The sequence below is a fragment of the Aulonocara stuartgranti genome, assembly GCF_965226115.1.
Source record: "Aulonocara stuartgranti genome assembly, chromosome: 2".
NCBI lineage: Eukaryota > Metazoa > Chordata > Actinopteri > Cichliformes > Cichlidae > Aulonocara > Aulonocara stuartgranti.
In genome coordinates, this window is record NC_138940.1 from 26,542,483 (window position 1) to 26,559,291 (window position 16,809).

The 16,809-nt window shown below is 42.6% G+C and overlaps 1 protein-coding gene across 9 annotated transcripts in view; it reads right to left on the reverse strand.

The window, feature by feature from the left end:
• Positions 1 to 490: 490 nt before the first annotated feature.
• unc5a (unc-5 netrin receptor A) overlaps positions 491 to 16,809 on the reverse strand; it is a 157,830-nt gene continuing 141,511 nt past the window's right edge. For 5 of the 9 annotated variants that reach the window (XM_082547123.1, XM_082547127.1, XM_082547126.1 and 2 more), the window contains 4 exons: positions 8,820 to 8,969; positions 6,803 to 6,967; positions 6,486 to 6,664; positions 493 to 4,400 (listed from right to left, as the gene is read on the reverse strand). In XM_082547123.1, the coding sequence (XP_082403249.1) occupies positions 4,235 to 4,400; positions 6,486 to 6,664; positions 6,803 to 6,967; positions 8,820 to 8,969 (660 nt within the window). In that variant the 3' untranslated portion in view covers positions 493 to 4,234. Of the gene's footprint in view, positions 4,401 to 6,485; positions 6,665 to 6,802; positions 6,968 to 8,819; positions 8,970 to 16,809 lie in introns of all 9 variants that reach the window. The other 4 variants (XM_082547124.1, XM_082547122.1, XM_082547121.1 and 1 more) reach the window with 3 other exon arrangements.

Genomic DNA, 16,809 nt, shown 5'->3' on the forward strand with positions numbered 1-16,809 from the left:
TGAATAAATAATTTTTGTAGGGCAAATAACTTATTTGCTCTGAAACTCTTGGCTTTTGAACAGAGTCATTATAGTTTTGTTTTCTACTTATTTTGTTTGGAGTTTTCTTTTTTCCTGGTTTAGTTTGAACTTTCAGTGTTATGAGCTATAAGGAGGGTATTTCTCAAATCTAGTAAAATCAGCACCATTTCACAACATAAGGATTTTCTCCAGCTACTCCAGTTTCCTTCCACAGTCTAAAGCCATGCTTGTTAGCTTATTTGACCTTAGGTGTGAATAGTCATCTGTGTTAGCTATGCAATAGACTGGCGACCTGCCCTCAGCGTACCCTTTCCTCCGATGACAAGCTCCGGAGTAAGTTTAATAAAAAGGTGATGTACGAAGGTCATACTCAATGAGTCATACTATTCAGTGAGCCCTTGTGTGCTATGAGTGGGAGCACAGTCATCCTGGAAGAGACCATCAGGACAAATGTTTCATCATAAGGTAAAAATGATGACTCAGTAGTGATTGACATTGACATTTCCATCTCAGGGGACAAGATGATCCAAACTATGACAGCAAAATTTCCCACACAGAACCACTGGATCCCTTCACCGTAGCAGGAAAGGCTCCAGGTTAATCAGCCAAAAAGCTTTGCATTTAATCCCATGGCAAGAAGAACAACAGACGCATTTCATAAAAGATCCAACTCTCAAACTAGAGACACCTTTTCAAGTAAAAGATCCAGGCCTTGATTTAACAATATATAATTTATTTACAACAATTTTCGGATTGAATTACTATACATACCTTTCTGAAATGTCATAGATAGATATATATATACATAAGGCCAAGTAAATACTTGAAAGCACTTAGAAACGAATTTCCAAAATTCTACCCACAAATCCATATCATTGTCCAAAAAAGTACAGAAAATCTCCCTTAGCAGAAGTTTTTCCATCGCCACAAAAGTTTCGACAACAATTTACATTAACGATAGGGAACACAAAAAAAGGTTAAAAACAAAGGAACATAAAGGAGGATTATACAATTGCATAAGCGCTGTGGCATGTAATAAATACAGCATTTTTGACTTGCAGAAAGGCAAGGAACATTGAATCAAGGAACTAAAGAGAAAAAAAACATTCACAAGTACAGAAGGCTATTGTTCTTACTTCAAAAAGAAAACAGTTTAGTAAGAGTGATGGGGAGGTATGCACACACCCAATCTCTCTCTCACACACACTCAAATACATCCTTGACACTGAATAGTAATGAGTGACACAAAAAGTACAGTGCTGAGATGTTACATTTCTCCCCATAACACAGGGGTGAACTGACAGTATAAACCCTTGAACAAAGCTTGTATGTTACTGACACATACTTACACAGAATTATCAGGCCTGGGTTTTCTCTCAAACTGTATTCATCGCGCACACACGCACACACACTGAGTCATAGCAGAATTGTTAGATTTGTCGGATGAGCTAGATGTGAAGATAAGATGCTCAACATCCTGGCGGCTGGTGAATTACATTACTGAAATGTGCTTAGGCAACGTATCCAAGACGATGACGGAGGGGGATGAAGAAACACACACATGCGCTCTGACTGTACAGCTGCCGTGGCTCATCTAAACGTGCCTAACCGACGCCCTCACTCTCCAATTAGCCACGCAGCCCGCGCGGTGACTCGTTAAGCACAAGTGACAGTTTCCACCTTGGATTTTTAAATGCTTAGTTACAGAAATCATCAGGTGCGCAGAGTTAAGGACGAACAAAACGTCGACAGAAAGCTTTCCTGTGAAACAGTCTCGAAACCCTTAACACTGCAAATAGTCTGCTAGATCGCCAAACAACAGTATATAGGCAAACACGTCACGGTTTTAGACTTGACAAATGCTGCGCCAGTTAAGTGTCTTTTTTGGCTTCATATTAAAATATAATTTACATTTGTTTACAAAGTGATAAGGTGACACAGAGTACTGCGTAAACAAACTGCATTGAGATGCCTTAAAATGAGGGAAAAAGGAAAGACAATGAAAGAGACAACTACTCTAGAAAACAGTGGATTCGTGGACACAGCGTGAGGATGCGGTGGCCCTCGAAATGATATTCAGAAAACTTTGGTTAACAATTCTGCTGATATACAGTATGCAAAGTGACAGCACACGGCTGGTATAGAAAAGTATTTACAAATTATGCACGGCGATCTGATTCAACGTGAAAAGATTTTGAGTTTCGGATCATTTTCACGGCATCTTTATATAAACTGGTAACGGGACTCTGAGGGGAGATGTGGTTTAACGAGATGGGTTAAACGAGCAAGGCGATGGGCGACGGTATAAAAAGAAAGTCAAACTTTCTGCCTGCTACAAGGAAACTAATGTACATTCCAAAAAATCTGACAATCATTTCATCTTAAAGGTTAAAAACCATTCGAGCCCGCAGGATTGGGCCGTCCTCGCTGTTTGAATGAAAAGGGGCGGGGTTTTCATTATAGCTTTGAACAGACAACTTCACATGCAACCCTGAGGCAGACATAGAGAGAACCTATGGCTAGTTTGGGACTGCTCACACCTCACCGAAGGAAAATTGCTAAACGAGAAATTTTTGTGTTTGTTTGACAGATTCGTTACGAGAAAAAGAAAAATACTGTTAGTGAAATACGACAGAATGCAAATGCGCCGCTGCAGTTTATGGATTTTTGCATGAATCTATTGGATAATTGTTGCTGTCTGGATACAGATAGCCAAAAAAAAATTCCTTTCAAAGCATCTATTTGTGAGCAGAGGGGGTGACATTATGAAAAAGCTGCTCTTTATTTTATCTGAGAGATGGGCTTCTCTCTGATGTGGAAATACTGTTTGCCACACAGCAAATGCAGAATTCCCACCAACATTGCTTTATGAATAATACAAACAAAGCTGCACAATTACCCTTTCAACATGAGTAATCTTGTGATGATTTTGAAGAACTTGTTGTCAGATTTTTCTGAGGGAAAGTGCTCTACATAATTCATATGGAATAATAACCCTTCGGGCCATGTTTTTAGACTACAAAAATCAATGTAATCAAGAGGAAAATGTCATTTTAGAAATGAGCTTTGACGACATTCAGCGTTTGCACACGTGCAGTCGGCGTGCCTCTCGGCCCTATGGCCTCTTCATTAAGCTGTGGAATTTAAAACAGAGAAACGCCACGATGAACGATTGGGGTAATATAAAATGTGGAAACCTTATGGATCAAAATCAGAAGGCTTTAAATAGAAATTTCCTTTAAAATATGACTTTAAGTCAAGATATTAATCACTTCAAAAAAAAAAAAAAAAAAAAAAGGGATCCAGAGAACTCAAACCTCACATATATCGATTTAAAAGGAGGAAAAGCTCCAAAGCGTCTCACTGGATCAAGATGTTAGATTCACAATAGTGATACCGGCTGGACTACAACACACACAAACGCACACACAAACTACATGAGATGGGTTTTTGGGGGGCTCAGACACACAATCTGTTTTTAAACCAGCAAGTCCAGAATCTGCTACAAGCCGTCTGTGTGTTAAACAGATTATGTGACTCACACAGTCTCACTAGGTTGCTTTAAAATAAAATAAAAAAGGTAAAGAAAAAAGTGGGCTAATCTTCTGAGTTGATGTCATGTGACGAACCTGCCAATTGCATATGTTGCTGGTTCTCTTTAACCTGAAATGACCTGCACCCTTTTTTGCCACCTTCCTTTTAACTGACTGTTTAAAAACACACGGTTTTTGAATCCAAGTTCAAAAATTAACGACTGAATTTGCAATATTGGCCATTACTAATAGCGTTACATTTGCATATTGCTCCTTGTTAAGCCGTACGCGGCCTGTTTAGAAGAGTTAATTTGATGTTACCTTTGCAGCAGAACTAGGGTATGGACTAATTTAACTTGGGTCTTTGATGGGAAATAAAAGGTACTTTCTCTACTGAGTCTGTGAATACGTTTTCCCCAAACACACACACACCCAAACTCTACCCCCTTGTTCCTCATTTGGTCTGTCATTTAAAGATTTTTACTGTGTTTCATGGGAAATAGGGACTCAATCCTACATAAACACTTTCTTATCTTCTAAAGTGAAGAAAAGGAACGCTGGGACAGCTCTGTTCTTCGATTCCCGCTGCAGTTATTGTTTTTTTTATGTGTGTAAGAATGCGTATTAGTGTATCACGTTGTGTACTTTTCCTCGGCACCAGTCTGTCCCTCTTTTCTAGGTTAGCATTCGCCATCGGAGACCAGGAATATCATGGCTTCCTGTTTGCCGATGTCGGCCATGACCGTGGCCAGCTGGTTGATGTTGCCGCTGTGGAAATGTTGCGCCTCCCATAGGTCCAGGATCACAGAGGTTGGGCTTGCTTTGGATGCAAAGAAACTCATGTGTCTGCGGGGTGAGAGAGAGCAGAGAACACAGAAAATTAATTAAATCAAGCAACGCGCACACATCAGAAAGCAGAGCCTCTCATTTTCTCTCCACCTAAAGAGTGTCAGGAAAACCTTTCACCGGGTATTTTATTGTGCTGCCTCTTCTTCTAACTCTGTCAATGTCAGGTTTTATTGTGGGTTATATTGCTACATCCTGATATCTAGTGTCGGCGCACTAAGTAAAAAAATGATAAAAGCTACAAGAACAGTCGGAGCTCTCGAAACTGCCGTTACGTACAGACTCTCTAACAATTCTCATTTGAAGCTTAACTCCACAACCCTCATTCCCTCTTTATTTGATGTTGAAATTGGCCCCAAAATCCCATATAGTAAATCCTATATAGACTTTCACAGTTAAGTCGGAAGTGACCTTTTCTATTTTGGGAGCAGAACCTTTACGATCAAACCCAATCAATGACAACAAAGCAGTGGCCCGAGTCAGCTGGATATTTGATGTTGAGTGGGACCTTATCCCCGCGGTAGCCGAAGATGCGTGTTTGATTAAATGGCATTTCTCTGTTTTTCCAAATGTCCGGGGCTTTAACTCTTATGTAGAACCCACATGACATTAAAAAGGAGAACGATGTAAAGCACAAAGAATCACCGTGCCGTGTGGGTGTTTCGGTGAGGGGGGGAAAGGGGAGACAGGAAAATGCCACCGAGCCTTTTTCACCTTGAGAAAGGTCAGACGGAGTCAGACTTCCTCGTGTGTTTCTGTTTGTCTGGTGAAGCATTATGTGGAGGTTATAAACACGTGAGTGCAGCGGTAGGACACAAGCACCGGGAACACATCGTCACCGTGCTATTTTAAGTCAATTGGATTTTATAGAACGTGAACGGCTCTGGCTCTGCATCAGGACAACGCAACAAAGAGGAGCGTTGGTCAAAAAAAAAAAAAATCTTTTGGGAATGAACCTCTGTGTCATTATTAAAGTTTAAAAAAAAGAAACAAATGTGTCAACCCTGCTTATTCACCTCGCCGCGTGAAACAAGAGCTTATCTTGTATGGCTCAGACGCAGCCGCTCGTACCGTCCTGGGAAAGAAAGATCAAATAAAAGGTTCTTGGCATTTTAAGTTTTATTGATTGGTCCCGTTCCGCTCGGTCTGAACACTTTACACGCACAGAAACAAACACAGAAATGCAGCATGACAGAATGCCAAGGAGCTGCAGCCTTTTGAGGAAAACACGTTGTTAAGGACAGATCAAACAACGGAGCAGTTGTTCCTTCCTGAGGTCTAAATGAGAATTGATTATGTTGAGCAAAACATTGCTAATTAAACCTGTAGTGCATCAATTCAATTTGTGATTAATTGGGGTAAATAAAAGTTGATTGGACAAATTAAGTGTACCTATTTGATTTCATTACCAGGTAGAAATTAAATTGGAGGATAAGAGATCAATGCCCGACTACGCTCTTGTTACAGGTGCTTTGGTGATAGAGTACAGTAGCTGTGAGAACGAAGTGGTCGGCACAGATCCAAACCTATTCCAACTTTATCCCCCCCCCCCCCCCCCTCCCCTCCCTGCCTTTCCAATTACAGCTGTTAAGCAGAATGTAGCAGGTAGAAGTTTAGCTGCAGACTTTAAGCTTCTTACCTGTTTCTGAGGGAGAAATGAAGAAGGGGGTCATGTTTTCTTGCAGAAATGATAGCTGTATCCATCAAGTCCGCATTAATCCTATAATACTAGCTGTGTCAAAAGAGGATTAGCTTGCTAAAGCATTACTCTGTTTACCTGAACTTTAGGAAAAACACTCCGCTGAGGTGAATCACTCCACACCGATTGTGCTTGATTACTGAAATTTCACAGTTTTTCTGCCAACATCTGTATTAGTACACCTCTTTACTATCATTATTTTGAGTGAGCTGTATTCACATATTGTGCATAACTCTGCTGTGAAACCTCACTTCCAAGAGGTTTGGATAAATAAGGCTCATCAGAATTTCTTCAGAGCTTTCAAAGCTAAGCCGCCGGCTCCGACATGCCTTGACAACGATCAGATCAGCAATCAGATAAGGCGTTATTGTAAAGCTGATCTTTACCTCTCGAGTTTAAGTCTTTGTGCTAGCATTCTCCAGTCGGCTCCGTTGGGACAGGGGGCGTCCAGGCTGCTGCAGATCTTCTGCCTGATGAGGTACGGGATCTGAAAGGCGCTGGGTCCCGCCAGAGCTGTGGCGTTACTGTCCATTAACAGAAACTCAGAGTCCAACGCTCGAGTGTCCTGGAAAGGGGGGACAAAAAGCCACACAGGTTTTCTGAGCTCAGCAGAAAAATCATCGCCTTTACAAATACCCAAAATGATAAATAGTAGCTGCGGCATAATCAACCGCAGCTTTTAAGTGAGCAGAACGAACGTTACCTTGGCAATGTTAAAGTCCAGGCTAAAGCTCTGTCCCTCCCCCTCCACCTGCCACACACACAGCTGGCAGGTGAGCTCGCAGGTGCTGAGGCTGAGCCGCTCCAGAGTGAACGTGCAGTGCAGGTACCGCTGGGAACCGTTCCAGATGTGGTAGAACGGGATCTCCTGCAGTAGAAGAAGAAGGAAAAAAAGAAGCACATGCAGCAGCACAGTCAGAACTGCATGTCTGAAACGCGCCACAACACGACCGCCTGCCTAGAATACACTGAGATTATCATTAATTACACTGACATAAGCTGTCATCATTATGGCTAAGTATATCTGAGGCAGCGGAATGACAACGTTCAATTAAGTTAAAGGGAATAAATGCGCTGTTACTGACAAATAGAATCTTTAATAGGAGTTAAGAGCTGCCAGCCCGACTCTGCTGATAACAGAAGAAATCAAACTTTGGATTTTAATAGATTACACGCGCAATCTGTCACGCTGGCAATGGAAGCATTTTTTTTTTTCCTTTTCATCTATTTTCATTAACTTGCTTTAGCTTTGTACTAACTTTCAGGCAGATATATAAATGGTGGCGTTAGTGTAAATGCTGAAATATCACACCACTACTTTAAAGCTAAAGCACATCACGCGGCGAATGCATAAGCATACTCAATAGCTGCTGTATCGGCTTCAGCTTCTGTCTAGCAAACGGATACCAGGGAGTCTTTGGGAGAATGCATTTGAGGCTGCAATTTCTACCCCCTCTCTCGTCTGCTGCATATTCATGACTTGTTTGCATAACCCAGGAGAAGCACTGTTGTAATGCTGGAGAAAGAGGGGGGGAAAAAAGTGCACACTAACTCCTCGCTTTACCAGAGTTCAACGGCTACCAGGGTTCTCAGTCGAAAAGAAGTGTGGCCTGCAGCACATCCTACTAACCAAATGGGGGCACTGTTACCCAGGCAGACTGGCAACAGAGCAGCCGAGTGAAACACACAGAAGTCTTCATGGGCCCCAGGGAGACTAAAGGCCTTTTTGACTGCACTGCTGAGAAGGGAATAACACTTCCAAATGAACAGGCACAGTCCAGAGGAATAAGCCTCTGTTCTGGGTGCATTGTTGCCGCCTTGCTTGCTTGGCACAGTCTGCATGCTCTCATTGGGGACCCGGTACTCAATGCTCACATAGTTACAGCCAGAACATTTTCTAGTCCTGGAACATCCCTTGTGTGTGCATACGTCGGGCTGCAGTGTAACTGGCCACGCGCAGGTGCGGGGAGTGCAGTAAGGTGGAGCCGATCCAAAATTCAGGTTGCAAAGTTCGAGATATTTACATACTGCTCTATATTTCATACGAGCCCCCTTTGAGAGAGCGACAGCTAGTATAATCAATCAGCTTGCAGCCCTGAGTTAGTGCACGCAATTCAGCTCCTCTATGCACATGTATACACTACGTGCACACTCGCGGTCTAGGCACAGGGGTGCACACACCCCCCCCCAAAAAAAAAAAAAGTAAAAAGGTTCCCTCTACTCTGACAAATGACTAAGTTCCAAAGTGTGCCAAGAACAGAAAAGGTTATTGGACAGCAGAGTCCTGCAGTAACAGACTTAGAAACACTCCTTTGTGTGAATCTTTAAAGTGATCAACTGAAGCCAAACCAAAACATGCTTAATTAACAAGTCTGGCCCAACTCTAATGAAAAACAACTTTCCAGAGACATTAGGAGACCACGAAGCCTCATTAACAATAAAAAAAGTTTCTCCCAAATAGCTTCTGAATAGTCAGTAACTTTTTAACTTTTGTTAACATGCGTTCAATTCATTTTTTACTTTTCTGGATGGCTAATTTAAACTAACAAACGGCATAGATTTTAAATTGAGCTCATAAACAAACACATTTGACGGCCTTATTACTGCCGGTAAACAAATTTAACAGATTCGGCCAGGCACTTGTATTAAATCTCCTTACTCCCGCACTGATCCAGAGCGACTCCCTGCCCCTGCAGCCCCTCAAGGGCAGCCCAACGCACCTGGTAGCCGGCTAGCAGCTTGCTCCTCCAGTGCGCCTGGGGCATGTCATGGATGGACAGGCGCAGGTTGTGGTAACTGTCTTTGAAAAGCAGGACGTGAGGCTCGTCAATCAGCCGACCCCCGAGCTGCCGCTCCATCTGCATCACCTCCTGATCAAAGAGAAAGAGGCGAGAAAAGGTGTCAGGGCTCGGGGATGAGAGGGGGAGGTACATTTACCAACACACTCGCAGAGGTAAGTGAAAACGTGTAAAAACAATCCATAACTGTTTGCTGTTTACACTTTGTCTGGTGCATCACTCACGCACACAAAACGGTACCGCTTTGGAATAAAAATGTATCAACACACACACACACACACACACACACACACACACACACACACACACACACACAAAATGAATTGTAAAAGCACAGCATGAGCATGAGGCAGGGGTACAGTACATCTGAGGAAAAGAAGATAGTGTCTCTGCGTGCGGCCACAAAGGACTGGACCGACTCGTCTCCACGGTGCTTTAATGTCATCGCAAGGTTGATCCTCTGCCTCGGTTTGTATATGCCAGTGTTTTCTGCATCTGCATTAGCATGCAGGAACTGCAGCCATTCCCAGCCTACTGGCTACCTGGGCTGTGATGAAGTAAGTGAACGAGCCATTAGTCAACTGCTCATTGTTCTCGCATGGCGAATCTCCTTAATTTCATTTTTGTTTTTGTGCCAGTAGAGATTTGTAAATGCATGCTTAATATTTTAATCTCTGTGGGACTTGCTCAGTGGACCATTTGTTGCCATCCAAATGACCATCTGGAATGGGATGATAATATCCGGCACATTTGCCTCTGATTTATCAATTCGCTTTGAGCTGGATGCTTTGTGCTGAACATGTCCTCAGAAATCCAGCGCTTTGGTTGCCATTCACATGTGCTGCCTCATACTCCAATCACAGGAGCATACTACAACAGAGAAAACAGGCCTCTGAAATTAGTGGTGTGAAAAGACCTCCAAAATAAGACATGTTCTTTTAATCTGTCTGAGGAGGGGAAACAAGATGGCAGCAGAAGGAAAACAGTCAGCCCGGGCGCTCCTCGGAGTCGTACCTCAAAGACAACAGCTCCGAGAGGGCGAAGTGCGTATAGATGGCTGCCATATGTTGAACGCTGCATGCCAGCATGGTTGCCCATGGTATGAGTTCAGCAAAGACATCCAATTAAGGTGGAGAATGGTGGTAATTTCTATCTGCACAACACTGATTCAATTTTCTGCCCTCTTTCCCAGGAACAGGCTAGACTGATTCCAATTATAATGGAAAGAAAGCTGTTAATTATCCATTTGGAATCTCTACCTGCGTTATTTCATGTGCGCTCCCCTTTGACGAATGAGCAATTTTTGGTTCAGGCCGACAATTGAATTTCACTGTTTGTTCGCCGCATTGTTAATTTCCATGTTTGCTTTGTGCTTATCTTCTTGTTAACATGATTATTATGCCCCTTGTGATTATCTAGATTGATTCCCGAATTTGCATCTGTTTACCTTTTTTTTTTATTTTAAACCATAAAAAAAAAAAAAAAAATCTAAAATGATCTGAATGTATGCATCTAGCTGGAATATACTCCTCCATGCTCTGCCAGACAAGAGTCTTGTGATGTTACCCAGTCCACTTACTCAGAGAGGGAAGGTCAGACAATGGCGCTGAATCAAAGCGTCGAGGTCTAATGAGTTAATAACAGAGGGCAGCGCGTTCTCCACAGAAAAGCCCTCTGCTATTATGTCTCTTACAGATACAAAAGCCACATTATGTGGGCTTCCAGAGAGGTTCATTTAAACAGTTCTTAAGCACAATTATTTGTTGGGCGGCGATTAGCATTGCAAATTGGGTGTTGGACTTTGATCAGGTTTTGACCTATAGAACAGATCTATAGCCCCGCTAGCAGCAGAACGAGTGCAGAATGCCAATTATCCTATTATCAAATGTGGCGACTAGAATGAATACTAACTCGAGCCGCCTAGCAGCACGTCAGGTTCAAGGCCGGCACACTTGATTACAATCAAAACAGGGTCTGGGACATGATTCTCTTGCTACCTGACAGGGACACTGAGGGGGGGGGGGGTTGAACAACACGGGATGATGCATTTGCTCCTTTAAAGTGTGCTCATGTCCTCGCTTTCAAAATGACACCGTCTCGCCCGCATGTTGTTTGTGTGCGTCCGAGTGGCTGTGACTGTGTGTATTGCAGAGTGGCTTTTTTCTGCAGGATTTCAGCATATGTTCTGGACTGAGAGAATAATGGCCCTCTTTACGCCCCATTATCCTGTTAACAAATGACAGTGTGAGCGAGCTAATAGATGAGAAGCTAAATTTGACCGTATTATTTACTCTTTCTGGGAGGAAAACAATGCAAGGTTTGGAATTAGTTTATCAAATCACATATTAATCATGATTGCACCAGCTCAGTTTTGTTTCCCCCAATTCAGGGGAATATAATAAGAGCTGTTTTCTCCTAAGGCGCCCTGAACCTGTACAGCTATGGGAACATTAAGATGCATGAGATGGGCAAGAAGTTCAAGTACCGCAGGAGAAAAACCCCTTTTGTTCTGACGGAATTCGAGATAGCCTGGGGTGTGTGTGAAGACTGTGAATTTAGAGTCAGGCAAAGCCAAGACCACCCCCTGACATTCAATGAGGCTGGCTAAAGAGAGTGAGATAGAGCAGGGAGGAGTGAAAAGAGCAGGAACAGGAGAGGAGAGAGACAGAGGCAGCTTAACATTTGTGTCTCCAGGTCACTAGAGTGGCCAGCTTTAGCAAGAGAGATAACAGGATTACTGCAATCATGGCCACAGTTTTCTATGACTTCAACCCCCTTTATACGCTCACTCATGTCCCCCCACCCCACTCTCCACCCATCCCTTCGGCATGGACCAGAGCTGGGACTGTAATGGACTGGGGGCCGGGCTCCACCAGGAAACAAGAGACACTCATACAGCTAATCTCTCCGGGCTGGTGATGACAGAAAGAGGTTAGTGGCTGCACCGAACGCTCTCCTGCGACAGAAAAGAACAGCCAGCCTTGGATGCCGGGTGGAAACACAAACGAAACAAATCAAAGTATTAGCAGAGGCGTATATATTAAGAACCGGACTGGCACGAAGCTGCAGACTTTCCCCTCACAGCAAGGCCAAGCTGCTTCTTGTGGCCTTGTGTTGTGCCGGCTTTGTGTGTAGCAAACTGATTAACACAACCAGCTCTAATGGAGATTATGAGTAGCCTTTGATCAGTTAATTAGTCAAGCTACATGTCATCCGAAACATGGAGCTATACATGCACACGGGCGGTAAGATCCTCATAAACTCGTCCTCAGCCCCTCACTCTCGGCGACACGGTGTCATCGTGTTTAAAAATGTGCATTCATAGTGAATATCCATTTTCAGAGCTGCTCTTTTCAGGCAAATGCATTTGTTTATAGAGAGTAGCCTGGCTATGTGGGCTCCATAAATCTGTGTATTTGTCAGCAGGATGTGACAGGCTTTTCCTCTCTGACTGAGAGTCTATCGGTCTGAGCTCCAGTGACCGTGCCCGCTACAGTCAACTCTGATTAATAACTACAAATAGAAGGGACTTGTCTGCTCAGTTATAAATGGGGACTGTGTTTGCAAGGGAAAAGATGCGCATTCTGCTTAATAAATCACAGAGCAGGACGGGAGAAAAAAAGCACACAGGAACACAGAAATATAATATGGAAACAATTTCTCAGCTGGGCTCAGTGATAAAGCTGACTGTCTTGTTTAACTTAATGCCAGCAATTACTGGGCTATGCTCTTCTGTTTTTCTTCTAGAATTTGTTGCCAGTAACTTTTGTAATGGAGGGATCAGAAAAAAAAAACAGTTTGTATTTCACTCCGTACATGCTGCTTTTCTCTTCTCTGTTACAGAAAAGCTAAAAAGTTTCCGCTCAAACATGGCTCGCTGCTCAGCAGCTAGCAAGGAAACGTCATAGTGGGAGCACATAAACAGTTTATGAGCCCTTTTTAACGCAAATAAGAATCATTGCTCGAGGTCAAACACTGTACAAAAAGAATCCAGGGGCCACTATTTAACCAGCAAGACATCAATTAAACACCCATTTAAATCCTGGAACATACATTTCTACAACAGGGAGACAGAGAAGCTAAATGTATTGGACTCGTAAGGTGTTACTGATGAGGGAGTAAGCCACACAAGATAAGCCACCCCTTGTATCTTGGCAACCGTGCCCTTTTATTGCCAGGCAGCCATTCCTTTTGGCACCAGTTTTAATGGCTGCTACATCTAAGCAAATTTATCCGAGTCAAAAAGTATTTATGATGCTTTGTTTTTTAAGATGATCTTTTATGTTGGTGATCTGTCAACTATTTACTTCAATTATATTTGCACGGTGCCAACAACAGTTGCCTCAAGGCACTTTATATTGTAAGGTTAAGAGAAAACCCCAATAGTCAGATGACCCCCTTTGAGCAAGCACTTGGTGAAAGTGGGAAGTAAAAACTCCCTTTTAACAGGAATAAACCTCCAGCAGAACCAGGCTCATGGAAGGGGAAGTCATCTTCTGTAAACAGTTAGGGGTGACACGCTGTGGACGAGAGCCAGAGATTAATAATTACTAATGATTAAAGTGGTGTATAAACACAGAGTGTGAAAAGAGATAAGAGAAGAAGAGATGCTTAGTGCATCATGTGAATTGCCTAGCAGCATAGGCCTATTATAACAGGCAATTACTACAAAACAATGCAAACTGTTAAGCTCAATATCAGTCTGAATTGATAGCGGTTATGGGAAAAAGTAAGCATCATGCCAGGAGTTAAACTGAGCCAGCCAAGTTACCCTACCATAAGATACTGAAGTTATTTTAAATCTCTTCACTCCATCTTGTATTTCAGTGCAATATTACACAACGTGTTTAGTTTATCACAAATTTATTTTAGCTACTAAGTATTTTTAATAGGGAAAGTGTACAAGTACACCAAAATCATCTCTGATGAGAACCTTGCACTAGATTATAATCATATACACTGCCCTGCTCGAAGAAACAAGTCCCACTAATATTTCCCTGGATCATGTTTAGACTTGATGAGTTATTTACAACATTTATTTCTGTCTAGAGATGCATTACTCTTGTGCCAAGATCTTGTATTAATGCTGCGAGAGTCAGACTGTTGCGTAAAGTCTTCTCTAGCCCACGCCAAAGATTCTCAATGGGGTTAAGGTCTGGACTCTGTGGTGGCCAATCCATGTGTGAAAATGATGTCTCATGCTCCCTGAACAGCCCTCTCAAGATTTCTGCCCGATAAATCCTGTCACTGTCATCTTGCTAAACCTTGAGTGCAATGGAAGGCTGTTGCCTATTTGCTTAAATCCAGGTGGTGACCTTTTTTGTGTAGATATAGGGTAGGTCCCAGTTTTTCATGTGGAAGATGGTCAGTTTAACCGCAGGTGGCATACTCGCTCTACTTTTAAGATTAGGCTTAAATTAAAACTTTCCTATTTGATAAAGCATACAGTTAGGGCAGTATCAAGTGGCCATGAATCCTCCATTACTTACCCTGTAGTAGGTCTAGGTTTATTGCAGAGGGAAGAGATTTTCTTCTTCATTTACATTTTTCATTCTATGCATAGATACACCACTTTGCATTTAATCATTGGTTATTGTTAATCAACTAATAAGCAGTCTCACAGTCAGTCCCACCCCATCTTATCACATCACGGGATTTCAGAAACTAATGGGTGATTATCAAGGCACCTGGGTCCATTTTTTATACTGTCTATTGGCATGCTAACATACACAACCTAAGCAGCATGTTGTCGGCAGGACTGTCCCAATTAACAGCTGCTCCAGCCTTTGTGGTCTTTGAAGGAATTGGGACACACGTATACTTATCGCTTGTTAGCAATGTTAGCTAAAACCCGATAAGCATGTCAGTGGGAGCATATAAAGAGCTCTTTCAAAAGTCGAACACAGAACAAAATTGTACTATTTCTGCTACAACAATAATTAAACAAGAAACCTTTACTATATGCTCTATGAGCCTGCGTTTCACAATGTTTCACCATTAGCATGCTAACAACGGTCACTGGCAATGCTAATGCTATCACTTGCTAATTAGTATTAGAATCAAAGCCACTGAGAATATTAAGTTTAAATTATTGGACAAATTATTTGAATTGTGACAACATTACGGTGCTATCGTACAATCTACCTGAGCATCATGCCTAGCTGTATAAAATGTCATTTAAATCTGTCAAGTAGTCAGAGTGAATTGAAATGGTGGCTCAATCTGACAAGTACTGCCAAAGCAAGCAAATGAATCCAATCCAGATATTTATTAGAAACACTACTGCATCAGTATTTATTATGGTTTCTTTTACAATGTACTGGTTAATACGGGGAAAAAAAAATCTGTGCTTCAACCTCAGTAAAAAAAAAAAAAAAAAAATCTGACAGGGAGTGGGTGGTTTGTAAATCATTTTTTAAATGTTTTTTTTAACTGTACAAAAAAACACTGGCCTCACAAACACAGACATGTGGGTGTAAAGGAAGCACATTTACTTATCAATAAACACAGATTTTTCATTAATGTTCCGCTATTCAAATTTGGATTATGCTCAGTAGAAAAACATACAGACTTTCAAAAGCTGTCAGATTGTGAAGAATATCACAGCTAAACATATATTAGTTAATTAGATAAAGGTGTTAGGTGTATCTCTCCTCCGAGTTGGAGGCTTGCTTCACTGCAGTTGTGGAATGGCAGAACCTCAGTGATGCTCTCCCACAGGTTTAGCTGGAACAAGCGAGCGCACAGCGAGGGCGCTACCAAACGCTGATTATGTCGCCTCTGCTGCTGTGCCAGCCTTGGCTGGGCCGATCAAGAGTGGGACACACATTAAATATTAACTTAATTGGTCCCAGCAGAGCCGTGCTAACATACGGCAAGCATCAGACGAAAATGTCACTGTTTCCCCAGAGCCCCCGCACACTTAGGATCAAAGACAATAACATTGGTTCTAATCTGCTGTAATTGGGAGATAAGAGATTCAATGGTACAGCATGCATAAGTGTAGCTGAATGCATTTGTGTTTGTGCGTGTGCGTGTCTGTCATTCTCCCTGATGGAGGCTTGTCAGCTCAGAGTGACAGCCAGCAATGGGACTAGTCAGAAAAGCTCAGCATCCCTTCTGGTTTCTACACTTTCCTCTCGCCACTGAGCATCCATTTTATCTCTCGTCATTGAGCAGCCTGTTTAATGCATGGAAAGTTAACATCTGCGGTGGATTAGCAGGTTGCAAGTGTGGTCATAAAAGTCACATGTGCTGAAGGTGTACAGTACATACACTCTTCACTGCACCACCTCCCGCTGGTCCACCACTCTCATGCACTACAATTAACTCTAATGGTAGCCATAGTGAAAGTCTAATCATAAATGGTGCATTTTAAAGATAGTGATTAGTGATTAGTCTGAACCTCTCCAGGGAAGTTTAATCTCCACTCAAAGTAGTTAATGTACTTGCTAAATGAACTGCTCCCTCCATAATAGCACCAAGAGCAGTGTGGAGTCGAGATTACTAAGCAGCGTGGGCAACGTTCTAAATCACTCACTAAAAACTACAAAACCCTGGAGACGCCGTGGCTTACCACAGCACCAGGTTGTGTGAGAGACGGGGAGCTAATGCACTCAAGGGCGTCGAGGGAGCTGCAGAGTATGGCAGCACAAGTGCTGGAGTCAACAAGCTCAGATGTCCTTTTCTTGGCTAAGAGAGCCGGAGAATAGCAGAACAAGAGCTAGCCAGAGGGAGAGGGAGAGAGAGAGAGAGAGTTTTTGTGCACCAGCAGCCTTCCTGCATCCAACGCAGACACACAAGGTCATTTCAACAGTCGCACACTACTGGGTCATCGGATGAGCTGAATAAAGAGAGCACGCTACTGTTAGAGCTACTCTAATGTCAAGTAAACATATGGGCTGAAATGCAT